Genomic DNA, 17831 nt, shown 5'->3' with positions numbered 1-17831 from the left:
GAACTTTTCAGCTTGAACTTGTCGGCTTCTACACACTTGTGAGCCATTTATCTAAGATAAATTTCTCTCTCTCTCTCTTTCTCTCTCTATAAATATATACATATATACTTTGCTGGTTTTTGTGTTTCTCTAGAGAACCCAATCCAACACAGTGCGCATACATATATATGTGTATACATATATATGTACACACACGCGCACATATATGTATATATAGAGAGCCAGCCCCATGGAGGTTAGCACAGAAAGAAGCAAGAAGAGAGGCAACAAAAAGAAGCAGAAGGAAGAAAGCAGGAGAAGAAGCAGAGAGAAAGGGGGGGGGGACCTAATAAAACAGCTGTAACACTGGTCAAGGGCTATAACATGAAGGACAGTGAGAGGCCCAGGAGGGGCCCAGTGCTAGGGCCAGCAGCAACAGGAGGCCAAGAGGAACCTTTGCTGAGGGGGCTGAAAAGCTGAGAGAGCTGTCCTGCACTGAAGAAGCAGAACTCTGCCTACATGCTTCCTGACCCTGATTCCTGAGCCTGTTGATCCTGATCCCGAGTTGTACCCTGTTCATTAATAAACCACATAACTGTAAGTATGGTTTGTGAGTTCTGTGTGACCATTGCAATGGATTACTGAACCCAGAGGAGAAGTAGAGAGTGATGAGGGAGGGATGGCTCGTGTTAATTCGTAAAAAGACTGGAGAGTGGAGGTATGTCTAACCTCACCTCACAGAGATCAGCCAAGCACTGATCTTGATTCTCATTATCCCCCGTGAAGTTAGGTTCTGACAATGCTACTATTACATCTACTTGCATTTTACAGGACCCAACTAAAGCTTTACATGGATTCCTGACCCACAGAAACTCTAAGATACTATACGTCTGTCATCAAAAGCTGTTAAATTTGGGGGCAATTTGTAAAGGAGCAGTAGATAGCTATTCATTAATCATCCTAATTACAACAATGAAGCATAGTATGAAGAATTTTATTTTGTCTTTTACAGAAGTGGAAATGATGGCTGCATCTATCAAGCAGTCTACACCTTAGAAAATTATAAACTGTTATATAAGAAACATACAAATTTTAATGTAGAGGCATTTTCTGTAAGTAAAACAATGAGAAAAATACTAAATTCTATCCTTGTAAAAGAGAGTGAGACCTCAAAGAAAAGACCTTACCTTACCTAATATGGGATATTATACCACCTAGGAGTGCATAAGATGAAAAAAGGAACTGATACTTAAAACAGAGACAGAAATGTGTTTACAATAAAATTACCCCAAAATGCAAGGGCTAAGCCACCAAATGTCATTTATCATTCTTTTGTGGCAGAACAGTCCGAATGAAAATTCACATTGATCCTGTAAAAATCAAGAGTTTAAGCACCAAGAAAATGCTTAGTAGAAATTATTTTAAAAAATATATAAATTAAGATACCCTACCAATATTCTTCAAATCAAAACTGCTCTTCTTCTTTTGTTGATTATAAAAATCATAAATATTACAGAAAGCTATATTAACATTCCTAGAGTAAATCTAGGAGGTCTGGTGATGTAGTGGATAAGGTATCTGGCTGCTAACCAGGTCAGCGGTTCAAACCCACCAGCTGCTCTGCAGAAAGAAGATGGGGCAGTCTACTTCCGTAAAGATTCACAGCCTCAGAAACCTGAAGTACAATGCTGTTAGTGATAGGGTAATATTCATATATCTACAAGGAAGACCAGTTAATGCTACAGTTATTCAAATTTACACACCAACCACTAAAGTCAAACATAAAGAAACTAAAGATTTCTACCAACTTTTGCAGTCTGAAATTTACCAAACATGCAATCAAGATGTATTGATTATTACTGGTGACTGGAATGGGAAAGTGGAAACAAAGAAGAATCACTCATAGTTGGAAAATATGGCATTGGTTATAGAAATGACACCAAAGATCGCATGATAGAATTCTGGAAGACCAATGACTTATTCAATGCAAATACATTTTATTAACAATATAAATGGCAGCTATACACATGTATTCTGTTCTTGCCAAATGGAATACCCAGGAATCTGATCTTCTACATCTGTGGAATGAGGCAATGAAGAAACTCAGTATTTTCAGTCAAAACAAGGCCAGAAGCAGACTGTGAAACGGACCATCAATTCCTCATATTTAAGTTCAAATTGAAACTGAAGAAAAATTAAAACAAGTCCACAGGAGCCAAAATATGACCTTGATTATCTCTCACCTGAATGTAGAGACCATTTGAAGAACAGATTTGATGCACTAAACACCAATGACTGAAGACCTAATGTGTTGTGGAATGACATCAGGCATATCATATATGAAGAAAGCAAACAGTCATTAAGAAGACAGGAAAGGAAGAACTGACCAAAAGAGATGCAGGCAGAGACTCTGAAACTTGTTCGTGAACAGAGAGTAGCTAACCATTCATGGAAGAATTGGTGAAATAAAAAGAGCTGAATAGAAGATTTCAAAGGGCAGCTCAGGAAGACAATGTAAAGTATTATAATGAAATGTGCAAAGACCTGGAGTTAGAAAATCAAAAGAGATGAAGATACTCACCATTTCTCAAGATGAAAGAATTGAAGAAAAAAGTCAAGCTTTAAGCTACAATATTGAAGGATTCTGTGGGCAAAATATTGAATGATGCAGAAAGCATCAAAGAAGATGGAAGAAATACAAAGTGACTGTACCAAAAAGAATTGGTCGATGTTCAACTATTTCAGGAGGTAGCATATGATCAAGAACTAATGGTACTGAAGGAAGACGTCCAAGCTGCACTGAAGGAACTGGTGATAAACAAGGCTCCAGGAATTGACAGAATACCCACTGAGATGTTTCAACAAATGGATGCGGGACTGGAGGTGCTTACTTGTCTATGCCAAGAAATTTGGAAGAAAGCTTACCTGGCCAGCAAACTGGAAGAGATCAGTATTTGTGCCCATTCCAAAGAAAGGCAATCCAACAGAATGTAGAAATTATCTAATAATACCATACACAATTAAATTTTGCTGAAGATAATTCAAACAGTTGCAGCAGTATACTGACAGAGAACTTCCAGAAATGCAACCTGGATTCAGAAGAGGTTACAGAAGGGGGGACATCATTGCTGATGTTAGATGGATCTTGGCTGAAAGTAAAGAATACCAGAAAGATGTTTACCTGTGTCTTATTGACTCTGTAAAGGCATTTGACTGTGTGGACCATAACAAATTATGGATAACATTAGGAAGAATGGGCATTCTCGAACACTTAATTGTGCTCATGAGAAACCTGTACACAGACAAAGAGGCAGTCATTGAAACAGGACAAGGGGATACTGCACGGTTTAAAATCAGAAAGGGTGTGCAACAGAGTTCTATCCTTTCACCATACTTATTCAATCTGTATGCTGAGAAAATAATCCAAATAGCTGGACTATATAAAGAAGAAAAAATTCAAGCCTTAAGCTACAATATTGAAGGATTCTGTGGGCAAAATATTGAATGATGCAGAAAGCATCAAAGAAGATGGAAGAAATACAAAGTGACTGTACCAAAAAGAATTGGTTGATGTTCAACTATTTCAGGAGGTAGCATATAATCAAGAACTAATGGTACTGAAGGAAGACGTCCAAGCTGCACTGAAGGAACTGGTGATAAACAAGGCTCCAGGAATTGACAGAATACCCCTTGAGATGTTTCAACAAATGGATGCGGGACTGGAGGTGCTTACTTGTCTATGCCATCATAGCATCAGGATTGAAAGAATACTCATTAACAACCTGAGATACGATGACACAACTTTGCTTGCTGAAAGTGAAGATGGCTTGAAGTACTTCCTGACAAAGTAGTTACATACTGCTGTATGGATTACACCTCAACATAAAGAAAAAAGTAATTCTCACAACTGGAACAATAAGCAACATTACAATAAATGGAGAAAAGATTGAAGTTGTCAGGGATTTCATTTTACTTGGGTCCACAATCAACACCCATGGAAGCAACAGTCAGGAAATCAGCTGTTGTACTGCACTGGGCAAATGTGCTGCAAAAAAACCTCTTTAAAGTGTTAGAATCAAAGAGGTTACTTTGAACACTAAGGTGTACCTGACCCATGCCATGGTATTTTCAATTGCCTCACATGCATGTAAAAGCTGGACAATGAATGTTGTTGTTAGTGCCATTGAGTCTTCTCTGACTCACAGTGATCCTATGCACAGCAGAATGAAACACCGCCCTGTCCTGCACCAGCTCCGCAATCCCTGCTATACTTGAGCCCATCACCACACCACTGTGTCAATCCATCTTGTTGAGGGCCTTTCCCTCTTTCATCAACCCTCCACCTTACCAAGCATGACATCCTTCTCCAGGGAATGGTCCCTTCTGATAACATGACCAAAACAGGTGAGACGAAGTTTGGCCATTCTCACTTCCAAGAAGCATTCTGGCTGAACTTCCTCCAGGACAGATTTGTTAATTCTTTTAGCAGTCCATGGTACTTTCAGCATTCTTCACCAACACCACAACTCAAAAGCATCAATTCTTCTTCATTCTTCCTTACTCATTGTCCAGCTCTCACATGCATATGAACTAACTCACTGCCATCGAGTCAGATGCGACTCACAGCGACCCCTCCTTGGATTTCCGAGGCAGTATCACTATGGAAGTAAACTGCTCAATCTTCCTTCCAAGGAGTGGCTGGTGGGTTTGAACCATCAGCCTTATGGTTAGCAGTCAAATGCCTTACACACTACACTACCAGAGCTCCTACATGCATAGGAGGCAATTGAAAATTGTGTCAGGCTCACCTTAGTCCTCAAGAGGACATCTTGGGTCCTCGGCACTTAGAAGAGGTCCTTTGCAGCCAACTTGCCCAGTGCTATATGTTGTTTGATGTCCTGAATGCTGCTTCCATTGGCGTTGATTGTAGAACCAAGCAATGTGAAGTCTGACAACTTCAATCTTTTCTCCATTTATTGTGATGCTGCTTATAGGCAGGCCCAGTTGTGAGGATTTTTGTTTTTTTTTATATTGAGATGTAATCCATACTGCAGACTGTATTCTTCAATCTTCTTCAGTAAGTGCTTCAAGTCATCCTCACTTTCAGCAAGCAAAGTTGTGCCGTCAGCATATCACAGGTTGTTAATGATTCTTCCTTCAATCTTGACGCCATGTTCTTCTTCAAATAATCTCTGATTATTTGTTCTTCTCAGATTATTTGCTCAGCATATAGATTGAATAACTATGGTGAAAGGATACAACCCCAATGCACTCCTTGCTTGATTTTAAACCATGCAGTGTCCCCTTGTTCTGATCGAATGACAGCCTCTTGGTCTATGTACAGGTTCCTCATGAGTACAATTAAGTGTTCTGGAATTCCCATTCTCAATGTTATCCACAATTTGTTATGATCCACACAACTGAATGCTTTTTCATAGTAAATAAAACATAAATAAACATCTTTCTGGTATTTTTTGCTTTCAGCCAAGATCCAGCTGACATCAGCAATGATATTCCTTGTTCCATGTCCGCTTCTGAATCCAGCCTGCACCTCTGGAAGTTCTCTATCAATATACAGCTGCAACCATGTTTGAATTATCTTCAGTAATATTTTACTTGCATCCTATATTAATGATATTGTTCTATAATTTCCACATTCTGTGGGATCACCTTTCTTTGGAATGGGTACCAAATATGGATCTCTTCCAGTCAGTTGGACAGGTAGCTGTTTTCGAAATCTCTTGGCATAACCAAGTGAGTGCCTCCAGTGGAGCATCCATTTGTCGAAACATCTCAATGGGTATTCCATCAATTTCTGGAGCCTTGTTCTTCACCAATTCCTTCAGTGCAGCTTCAACTTCTTCCTTCAATACCATTGGTTGTTGATCATGTGCCACCTCCTGAAATGGATGAACATCAACCAGTTCTTTTTGGTATGGTGACTCTGTGTATTCCTTTCATCTTCTTTTGATGTTTCCTGCACCATTCAATATTTTGCCCATAGAATCTTTCAATATTACAACTCGAGGCTGAAATTTTTTCCTCAGTTCTTTCAGCTTGAGAAATGCCAAGATTATCCTTCCCTTTTGGTTTCCCAACTCCAGGTCTTTGCACATTTCATTATAGTAATTGGCTCTGTATGCTTGAGCTGCTCTTTGAAATCTTCTGTTCAGCTCTTTTATCTTGTCATTTCTTCCAGTTGCTTTAGCTACTCTCCATTCAAGGGCAAGTTTCAGAGTCTCTTCTGACATCCATTTTGGTCGTTTCTTCTTTTCTCGTCTTTTTAATGACCTCTTGCTTTCTTCATGGATGATGTTTTTGATGTCATCCCACAATTCAGTCACTGGTGTTCAATGCATCAAATCTATTCTTTAGATGGTCTCTACATTCAGAAGCAATATATTCAGGATCGTATTTTGGCTCTCATGGACTTGTTTTAATTGTCTTCAACTTCACCTTGAACTTGCATATGAGCAGTTGATGGTCTGTTCCACAATCAGCTCCTGCCCTTGTTTTGGCTGAAGATATTGAGCTTTTCCATCGCCTTTTGCCACAGATATAGTCTATCTGATTCCTGTGTATTCCATATGGTGAAGTCACATGTATAGCTGCCATTTGTGTTGTTGAAAAAAATGTATTTGTAATGAATAAGTCATTGGTCTTGCAAGATTCTATCATGCAATCTCCAGTGTTATTTCTGTCACCAAGGCCAAATTTTCCATCTACCGGTGATTCTTTTGTTTCCAACTTTTGCATCCCAGTCACCAGTGATAATTAACACCTCTTAATTGCATGTCTGATCAATTTCAGACTGCAGAAGTTCATAAAAATCTTCAATTTCCTCATCTTTGGCTTTGGTGGTTGGTGCATAAATTTGAGTAACAGTCATATTAACTGGCCTTCTTTGTAAGTGTATGGATATTATCCTATTCCTGATAGTATTGTACTTCAGGACAGACCTTGAAACATCCTTTGAGATGATGAAAGCATGCCATTACTCTTCAAACTGTCATTCCTGGCATAGTAGATCCTACAGTTGCCTGATTCAAAATGGCCAAACCAGTCCATTTCAGCTCACTAATGCCTAGGATATCAATCTTTATGTGTTCCATTTCATTTTTGACAACTTCCAATTTTCCTAGATTCATACTTCATACATCCATGTTCCTATTACTAACATTTGCAGCTGTTTCTCCTCGATTTGAGTTGTGCCACATCAGCAAATGGAGGTCTTGAAAGCTACTTTAGCCATATCGGTAAGGTTGGTCCTACTCTGATGATGCAGCTCTTTCCTAGATGTGTTTTGAAAGCCTTCTGACCTAAGAGACTCATCCTCCTGCACTGTATCAGATAATGTTTCCAGGCTATTCATAAAGCTGTACAGTATTATATCAAACAGTGTTTCTCTGCTGTTCATAAGGTTTTCCCTAGCCAATTCTTTGAGAAGTGGATGGCCTCTTCCTTCTTCCTAGTCTGTCTCAGTCTGTAAGCTGCATTGAAAGCTGTGCACCATATGCAACCCTGCTGGCACTTGAAACACCAGTTACACAGCCTCAACCCTCACAGCAACAAGCAAGCCACAACAGTACGACAAACTGACAGGCAAGTTTGTCTCCCTTACATGTTTGAAACCTCTCTGTCCTCCCCTTATCTGGATCCTTGGCACTGCTCTGCTCTGTGTCCCCTCTGGCTTCACTTTCCCCTGCTTTCCTGCCTGCTGCGGATGGGGCCTGGGTCCCTCCCCTTACCTGGATCCCTGGCTGCTGTTCTGTGCATCGTCTGTGCCAGTGGTGTTTCAAGTGCCAGCAGGGTTACACATGGTGCATAGGTTTCAAGGCAGCTTACAGACTGAGACAGACTAGGAAGAAAAGGCCATCCACTTCTCAAAGAATTGGCCAGGGAAATGAATAAGGAAGACCAAAGAAGAGTTGATATCTTTGAATTGTGGTATTGGTGAAGAATACTGAAAATACCATGGACTGCCAGAAGAATTAACAAACCTGTCTCGAAATAACTGTAGCCAAAATGCTCCTTGGAAGTGAGAATGGCCAGATTTCATCTCAACCTACTTTGGTCATGTTGTCCAAAGGGACCATTCCCTGGAGAAAGATATCATGCTTATGAAAGTAGAGGGTCAGTGAAAAGGGGGACTGACATAGTGGCTGCAATGATGGGCTTAAGTATAGCAAGGATTCTGAGGATGGCACAGGACTGGGCAGTGTTTCGTTTTGTACACGGGGTTGTTATGAGTTGGAGTCAACTCAGTGGCACCTACAACAAGTTACATTTATGTAGTATTTTAGAATTCATTGGTAATCTTTGTGTACTATACCATGAAAGGGTACTACTGTCAGCTATCTGATTTTAATAATGTTAATACTATTTTCATCTGTGACAAATAAAAAAAAATTAAGTACCTTAGCAAGCTAAATAGACCATGCTCTAGACTCCTCCAACTTTCCATTCTCTCTCCAGAGTCCTATGCTATAACCAATTATTTATTGTTGCCAAGCACCACTAATACTCCACGTTATCTATTCCTTTGTGCACCTATTACAATTCCCTCTAAAAGTATACTTCTCTTTTTTCATGTAACTCCTATTGTTCCTAGAGATGAACTCCATCCTCTTCCAGGAGCTGTCCATGACCACTACACTATCCTGTGTAACTCCCAGTCTAAATTGTTGTTGCTGTTGTTGTGTGCCATCGAGTCAGACCCGATTCACAGCGACCCCTCCTTGGGTTTCCGAGGCAGTATCACTACGGAAGTAGATTGCCCCATCTTCCTTCCAAGGAGTGGCTGGTGGGTATGAACCGCCAGCCTTCTGGTTAGCAGTCAAGTGCCTTTGCCACTATGCTACCAGAGCTCCCCGAGTCTAAATTAGCTATTGCAATTCTGTACTCCTCTATACAGTGTTGCTAGCTAAAGTTGAAGAGGCCCAATTCATGGCAACCTCATGTACAACAGAACGAAATGCTCCCTGATCCTGCACCATCCCTGATAGGATGCAGACCTGCCCACTGTGATCCATAAAGAGTTATCTTAGTTAAGGTGCTACTGTAAGAGAAATACCACAAATGGATGGCTTTAAAACAAACAAATTTATTTTCTCACAGCTTAGGAGGGTAGAAGTATGAATTCAGAATGTTGGCTCTAGGGGAAGGCTTTCTTTGTCAGCTCTGGAGGAAGGTCCTTGTCTCTTCAGCTTCTGCTTCTTGGTTCCTTGGAGAGCTCCACGTGTCTTCACATCTATCTTCTTTGCTCCCTTGTTTAATCTCTTTTAATATCGAAGGACACTGACTCCAGATACACCTTACACTAACCATGCCTCATTAACATAACAAAGACAGTTCATTCTCAAATGGAATTATAACCACAGGCATAGAGGTTAGGATTCACAGCACATATTTTTCAGAAAGGAGCTCTAGTGGTGCTGTGGTTAAAGCATTTGGCTGCTAACCAAAAAGTCAGCAGTTTGAACTCATTAGCCACTCTGTGGGAGAAAGATGAGGCAGTCTACTTCCATAAAGATTTACAGCCTTGGAAATCCTATGGGCACAGTTCTACCCTGTCCTACAAGGTCACTATGAGTCAATGGCAATTGACTCAATGGCAGTGAGTTGGGGTTTTGGGGTTTTTTTGGTTTTGAGTTTTCAGGGACTTAATTCAATCCTTAACATTCCATCTTTTGGCTCCCAAAAATTCATGTTCTCGCCACATGCAAAATACATTCACCCCATCACATCATCCCAAAAGCCTTAAATCAACTCCAAGTCCAAAATGCCTTCTTCTGAATCATCTAGATCAATTATGGCTAGGACTTTAGGTGTATTCCATCCTGGGGCAAAATTCCTCTTCGTCTATAAAGTTATGAAATCTAGAATACAGGTTATCTGTTTCTAGATTACAGTAGTGGAACAGGCACAAGGTAGACATTTCCATTACAAATGGGAGAAACTGGAGGGAAACAAAGGATACTAGGCACAAAGCAAGTCCAAAACCCAGCAGAAAAAATTATATTAGCTCTCAATGCTTAGAATTAATTCTCTATTCTCTGAGACTATGTAGGCAATGGCTCTGCCTTCCAGATTCTGGGTATTGGCCACGCCCTCTGGATTCAGAGTGGAAGCTCCTTGGCCTTAGGCTTCAGCTTCACCTTCCAAGCTCACTGGGATGGCAATTCTGCTCCCTTGCTTTTAAGTGGCCCCATTCTCCTAATTCATCTGAGTGATGACCCTACCCCACTGGCCCCAGCAAGCCCCATTCTGCCCACTGGGCACAGCAGCCCTACCCCTTCACCTTTGGGAGGCTACCCCATCCCTCTGGCATACCTTAACAGCAGCCCCACACTCTAACAGCCCTTCACTCCACAACTGAGTTGGCAAAGATCCAACTCTTTGAGACCTAGGAGGCTGTGGTACTACCCTTTGAGATCCAGGAGACTTTGGCCCCACCCTGTGAAACTGAGAAGGCCTTGCTTCTCAGTGTTTCTCCCAACAGCTCTGCTGATCTCCAACCAGCTCCAGGGATGGTCCTTTTCTTTTCTTAGAGGACAATAGATATAACTCCTTTATCCTGTTTCCTGCCTGTAAAATTCCAAGAAGCAGACAATGTTCTTTCTTTTCATTCTTTCTCTGTTCTCCTCAGTCTAAGTTGATGGATTTTCTGCTACAGTAGTTGGTTAGATCCATCAATCACTGCCCTAACCTCTTTGACAAAATATTGGGTAGCCACATACTTGGTGAACATTCTAGAACATGTGTCCTTAGTTTGTACAAGAGATTTTTCCAAATACTTATGGTCTGTTTTCATTTTGCACAGCTCAATTTTAAGTCCATCTCTTTCCTCTCGTATTTTGGGATAAGAGGCAAGGTGAAACTACATGGCCCCTTTAAGATATTCCTTAGAAATCTCCACAGACAGAAATCCAAGTTCTATCACTATAAGTTTGATCTTTTACCAAATATTTGAACCTACTTTAAACAACTCCTTTGCCAGCACATAAAAAGCATCGCCCTTGCTCCATTGTCTAATCACATGTTCATCATTTTATGTAAAAGTCTCATCCAAAGCACATTTAATATCCACATTTCTAGCAACATTCTGTTGCTGGTGCTGTATGTATGCTCTAAAATGATTGAGATTTTCTCTATACCTCTTCTCACTTCCTTCTGAGCCCTCACCAGATTGCCTTTGACATCGATAATTCTACTAACAGTGTCTTCAATGCAATCTAAACTTTTACTATTCCAACCAAAAACCAAAGTCACTGCCATCAAGTCGGATTTAACTCATAGCAACTCCTCCTTGGGTTTCCAAGGCGATATCACTACAGAAATAGATTGCCCCATCTTCCTTCTGAGGAGTGGTTTGAACCACCAGGCTTCTAGTTAGCAGTCAAATGCCTTAGGCACTACACTACCAGAGATCCTTGAAAATCTTTCAGTCTCTACCCATTACTCAATTCCAAAAACACTCCCACAGCTTAGGTAACTGTTAAGGGCAGCATCCCACTCTTCCAGTACCAAATTCTGTCAGTTATCTAGTGCTGCTATAATAGAAATGCCATAAATGGATACTTGAACAAACAGAAATTTAGAAGTTCAAATACAGAGCACCAACTCTAGAGGAAAGCTTTCTCTGTGTCAGCTATGAAGGAAGGGCCTTTTCTCTCTTTTCTCTTCAGCTTCTGCTAGGTTCCTTGGATATTTCCATGTATCTTTACACCTATCTTATCTTATCCCATTTCTCCTCTGCTCTCCTGTCTAGTATCTTTTACATCTCAAAAGACATTGACTCAAGATACACTACACTAATTCTGCCTCATAATTTCCAAATGGGATTATAACCACAGGCATAGAAGTTAGGGTTTACAACATATATTTTGGGGGGACATAATTCAATCCATAACAACAGTGTATCTGTGATATTCATGGGCATCTATGCTGGAAAGTTTGGCCATTCACAAGTAAGATTCCCTCCTCTGCTCTAAAATTGGGACACAGGTATTTGGCTCCATTTCCAAGGCCTCAATTACTATATACAAGTAACTGAGGGCTTCTAAATTTCCCATCAGGTTGTTCCAGAGCTATAGACTTGCCTATTTATGGGCCTACTGGAACTCTGGTTATCCAATAGATGTCTAAACACAATATAATTTTTAAACCCATGCATGCGAAGCATCAACACAGAAACATTCTGTATGCTATGGTACTTCTTTTTTATTTATTAAGTATTAATGTAAACATCCACTCCTCGGAAGGAAGGTTGGGCAATCCTACTTCCGTAGTGATAACTGCCTTGGAAACCCAAGGAGGGGTCCCTAGGAGTAGGGGCCAGACTCGATGGCAAATAACAACAACAACAACAATGTAAACATGCATACCACAAGACTGGTATGTAGGAGGAAACTTGTTAGTGAGAAGCCCAACTGAGCACCCAGGAGTCATAGCTCAACAAACTTGTTTCTTTTTTCTTGTTGTATCAGTATTTGTGTTTTTTTTTTTTTTTTTTTTGACTGCAATCCACAGCAGTATCTACCATTTATATCACTACCATGTATACACTTATACATATAAATAAAACACAAAAGCACTTATTCTGTATGAGATGTGCTTTTATTCTACTCTCCTCTTTCCCTTCTTTAATGTTGTCTATAACCTCTAAGCAGATTTCATTAACTCACTAATGGGTTATGACCCAGATGTGAATAAGACAGGCTCAGTGTTTTTTAAGGAGCTCTGGTAGTATAGTGCCGAAGGCACTTCACTGCTCACCAGAAGGCTGGCGGCTCAAACCCACCAGCCACTCCTCGGAAGGAAGGTAGGGCAATCCTACTTCCGTAGTGATACTGCCTCGGAAACCCAAGAAGGAGTTGCTATGAGTCGGGGCCGACTCGACGGCAAACAACAACAACATATGTATATATAAGCTGTACTGGTTTTGCTTCTCTAGAGAACCCAACTTTACACAAGTGCTAAGGGACACTGTCTGATAATTGTTCACTTGACAATGAATTGTTTACTTCACTCACTAAAGCAAAGTGCTCAGTAAAATTCTGCTATTTTGAGGTGGGGAAAGCTTTATTTCAAGAGCAATCAGGAGATAAAAATCATTTTCACTCATCTTGTTGCCAAAAAAAAAAAAAAAAAGTAATAATACCTAATGCTAATAGAAAAGGGTGCATTCTCATATATCAGTGATGGAATGTGAATTGCTATAGACTTTTTGGAAAGCTGTATGGCAGTATCTATTAACATTTAAGATGTATCTATTCTTTGCAGCAACAATCTCACAACTGGAAATCTCTTAGAAATAAAGCATCAGTACCAAAGAACTACAAACGAATGTTTACTTCAGCCCTTGATTATTGGCAAGATAGCAGAAACAAAGCAAGTGCCTATCAATTATTAATTATTTTTACATACTCATACAGTAAAATATTACACAGCAGCTACAAAAAATGTTTTAGACTCCTACTTACAAGTGAGTCAGAATTGACTCAACAGCAACAAACAACAGGTGACTTGCTTTAAGATCACTTGCTCTGTGTGTAACTGTATCTATAAATCGATAGAATTTATATCTAGTCAGATAAGACAGTCTAGGAGTTTCTACTATATACCTACCATAAATGAAAAAATCAAAGTAAAAAGGGATCCAATATGGTCCCATTTTTTAAAAAAAGTATGTATATGCACATATGTTTATATATGATTATGAGAACATGGTGAATGATATAGAAGGATGCATATTACATTGGGGGTGGGGAGAAGGGAGGGAAAAGTAGACAACTCCCCCTCACCCCCCCCACACATACACATTAAGCATGCATGCTATAGTACATTTCATAAATAGTTTTGTGTATTCAATGGAGATATACAAAGAGATGCATGAAAAAAATAATCAGACTTCCAGGATATTTACCAATTAAGAACTGTGTAAGTAAAAAATCTTGAACTGACAAATATTGTGTCATTTGCATTTTTACAATAAAAAAAAAACATTAATCACAAAAAAAAAGAAAAATGAATTAATGATAGGTAGATGAATGAATAGATTGGTTGACTTAGGTTAAATGTTTTCTTTAAAGGATAGGAAAAGATAGTATTCTTTTTTCAATATAATTTTTCAGAGTTTAGTACTTATTAGACTTCTCCACAATATTTAATACTGTTTTATCATTCTCCTTCCTAGAAGCACTCTTCTCGTTTTTAATGATACCGCACTGGTTTTCCACCAATTTCTCTTTCAGCTCATTCTCAATTTCTCAGAGGTTCTTCTTCCTTGTCCAGTGTCCTGTTTTGCCTCCAGGGTCATGTCCCTCTTCCTACTCCTTATCAGTACACCTTCCCTATCAAAATCCACTGCTGTGAGTCAATTTTGACTTATAGCAACCATACAGGACAGAGTTGAACTGCCCCATAGGATATCCTAGGCTGTAAATCTTTATGGAAGCAGACAGCCACATCTTTCTCCTGCAGAGCGGTTGGTACGTTAGAACTGCTGATCTTCTGGTTAGCAGCCCAGCGCTTTAACTACTGCACCACCAGGGTTCTATTTCCAAATTCTCAATTACTATTTAACAACCCGCCCAACCCACTGCTATCGGGTTGATTTCAACTCACAGCGACCCTTTAGGACAAGGAAACAAATAGCTTCTAAATCTATGGTTTTCTTCCTGAGCTATAGATTTGCCTGTGTACAGTCCTACTGGAAATCCGAATATTCCGCAAATGTCTAAACACAATATATCCCAAACTGCACTCATTTCTTCCGTTTCAAATCTTGTTCACCCTTCTGAGTGCCCGTAGCAGAGAACAGCATTATCCAACCAGCTGTGAAACTTGAAACGTGACTTCCTATGCCCTCCGGATCAGTGAAATGTACGAGTTCTGGCCTCCTTCTCTCCAAAGTTTTGGGAAACTGAATAAAACAGAAACTGCACAGATACATACAAAAAAAAAAAAAAAAATTCACCGCCATTGAGTCGATTCCGACTCATAGCGACCCCCACTGGGTTTCCAAGAGGGAAAATCTTTACGGAAGTAGATTGCCCAGTCGTCCTTCCTCGGAGTGGCTGATAAGTTTGAACCGCCAACCTTCTGATTAGCAAATGCCTTAGGCACTACAACACCGTACAATGCCCTTCAAAAATCACTCTCCTCCCCAATGACTTTCTCCATCCTGTCTTCTCCAAGGCAGATGCTTAGTTCTCACCCACATCCTCTGGGGCGGCCCTCCCGCAGACACCTAGCGGCACTTCCCCTCCCCTCTGTTCCACTGTCCACACACAGAAAGTCTAGGGTTCAACACTACGTTTAGATACGGAATCACTTTAGCTGGGACGCAAAGTAAAAAAAAGGGGGACACACTCCGATTCCATCTACAGATAAACTCCCCCTACCTACAGCACGCAAATACCCATCCACTCCCCAACCCAGGATCTACTAAATACATAAGATCCAAGGATCCCTGTCTAAGGACAAGCGAAAAGGTAATAGGAAGGTGGCCGGCGCCTGGGGGGCGTAGTCCTCCCTTTCCTCCAAGTCCTCTCTAGCTCCAAATCCTCGCGCAACACGAACCACTGCTTCCAGTTCTTGAAGGTCTTACCTGGGATATGGTAGTTTTCTGCAACTCAGAAGCCGCTGCTTTCCAGATGCCTTGCCTCTGGGCAAGAGTAACCCTACCTCCCAGAAAGAATCGGTAGGAAAATGCAGTACCGCAGAACACACAGGGAGCCGCCATGTTGGCTGAGGGAGACACCAGTCTGGGAGGGGCAAGAGGCGTAACCTGAGGAATGCGCAGGCGCCAAATCTCCCTATTCTTGAGGCTGTCGGAAGCAAAAGCTTCCTGAACATTTTAAACAGGGGATAAGTGTGCGCCCGAGGCGGCTCGTCGCTGATTGGGTGTGTGGAGGGTCGGCCCTTGGGGCGTGCCCGAGTACACCTTTTGACTGGGATTGGTTCTAGACCAGAGACTTGTTGTTGTTGTTGTTGTTATGTGCCGTCGAGTCAGCCCTGACTCATAGCGACCCCTCCTTGGGTTTCCGAGGCAGTATCACTACGGAAGTAGGATTGCCCAACCTTCCTTCCGGGGAGTGGCTGGTGGGTTTGAACCACCAGCCTGCTGGTTAGCAGTCAAGTGCCTTACCCACTATGCTACCAGAGCTAAGCAGTAATTGATGGTTTATCTTACCGTTAGGTGCTGTCAAGTCATTCCGATTCATAACGACCCTGTACAACAGAATGAAATACTGCCCGGGTTCTGCGCTATCCTCACAATGATGCTATGTTTGAGGCTATTATTGCAGCCACTGTGTCAATCTATCTCGATGAGGGTCTTCTTCCTTATAACTGGCCCTCTGCTTTACCAAACATGATGTCCCTTTCCAGGGACTGGTCTTTCTTGATAACATGCCTGAACTACGCGAGACACAGTCTCTCCATCCTCACTTCTAAGGTGCATTCTGGCTGTACTTCCTCCAAAACAGATTTGTTCATTCTTGTTGTTGTTGTTACGTGCCATCTAGTCGGACCGACTCATAGCGACCCCTCCTTCGGTTTCTGAGACAGTATCACTACAGAAGTAGATTGCCCAACCTTCTTTTGAGGAGTGACTGGTGGTAGTCTATGGTATATTCAATATTCTTTGCCAACACCATAATTCAAAGGCATCAATTCTTTGATCTTCCTTATTCATTGTCCAGCTTTCACATGTATATGAGGTGCTTGAAAATACCATGGTTTGGGTCAAGTGTACCTTAGTTCTCAAAGTGACTACTTTTTAATATTTTAAAAAGGGCTTTTACGACAAGTTTACATTAACCTGTAGTTTTTGCACCTTTAGAATTTAGTCACTCTCTAAGTCTTTTTGGTACTGACTTTTGAGAAATGGTTTTACTCCTCCAGGAATCCAGATTTATGGGGTCCATGGAGGTGAAATTATCCACACAGTCCATTTACCCTTAGATATCCTGTTGAACCTTGAATCTTGAAGAAACTGGTCTCTTAAAAGTAACCTTTAAGTCAAACACTCTTCTTGCTAACTAGAAAGATCATTTTCCTTTAGACATTGTGCTCTTTTGAGGAATTTGGTGAATTTCAAGATATAGAAACTCCAGGGTCAGGCTGAAGCTATAATTTAGGGTAAATTGTTATTATAAAAATACTGTTCTGGTCCTGTTTCTATGGCAGTGTTGATGGGGTGGGACATAACAGTCTTTGGAGGCTTTTCCAGACCAGGTGTTCCCCAGTTCATGAACTGAAAAATAAAGCTAATGAGTTCATATACAAATTTAATATTGTGAAAATGTTATTTTTAACACTTCACATGGCTCTTTAGATGTCTTCCTTCTTACATCCATTGCTGCCCCAAAGAGAGGCTCTCCCTGAAACTTAGCCAGGTATTCAAAATCCTGTGCACCCACCCTCACCTTCTTCTCCAGTTTCACAATATTCAAACATGAACTTCCCTTTCCTATTAGGACCTCACACATGCTATAATCCACAAAGAAACTTTCAAGATCTATACTGAACTACAATGCTATCAGTGAAAGGATACTATCAATGCGCCTATAAGGAAGACCTTGGAGGGTCAGCGAAAAAGGGGAAGGCCCTCAACAAGATGGATTGGACAATGAATACATAAGCTTGAAAAAGAGTTGATGCTTTTGAATTGTGATGTTGTTGAGGAATACTAAAAATACCATGTACTGCCAGAATGAATGAACAAATCTGTCCTGGAAGAAGTGAAGCTGGAATGCTCCTTGGAAGCAAGAATGGCCAGACTTCATCTAACCTACTCTGATCACTGTGGTAGTTAAGGTTTTTTGTCAACTTGGCTGGGCCTG

General features: G+C 40.8%; 1 protein-coding gene across 1 annotated transcript in view; it reads right to left on the bottom strand.

Moving 5' to 3' along the window:
- Positions 1 to 15727, bottom strand: part of MRPS9 (mitochondrial ribosomal protein S9) — a 114445-nt gene extending 98718 nt beyond the window's left edge. The window contains exon 1 of the mRNA XM_007959493.1: positions 15593 to 15727. Within this exon, the coding sequence (XP_007957684.1) occupies positions 15593 to 15727 (135 nt within the window). The remainder of the gene's footprint in view (positions 1 to 15592) is intronic.
- Between the last annotated feature and the right edge of the window lie 2104 nt (positions 15728 to 17831).

This window comes from Orycteropus afer, unplaced genomic scaffold (assembly GCF_000298275.1).
Source record: "Orycteropus afer afer isolate SDZICR_OR568_19922 unplaced genomic scaffold, OryAfe1.0 scaffold00017, whole genome shotgun sequence".
Taxonomy (NCBI): Eukaryota; Metazoa; Chordata; class Mammalia; order Tubulidentata; family Orycteropodidae; genus Orycteropus; species Orycteropus afer.
The sequence above is the reverse complement of the archived record's forward strand: the minus strand, read 5'-3'. Positions and strand labels throughout refer to the sequence as shown.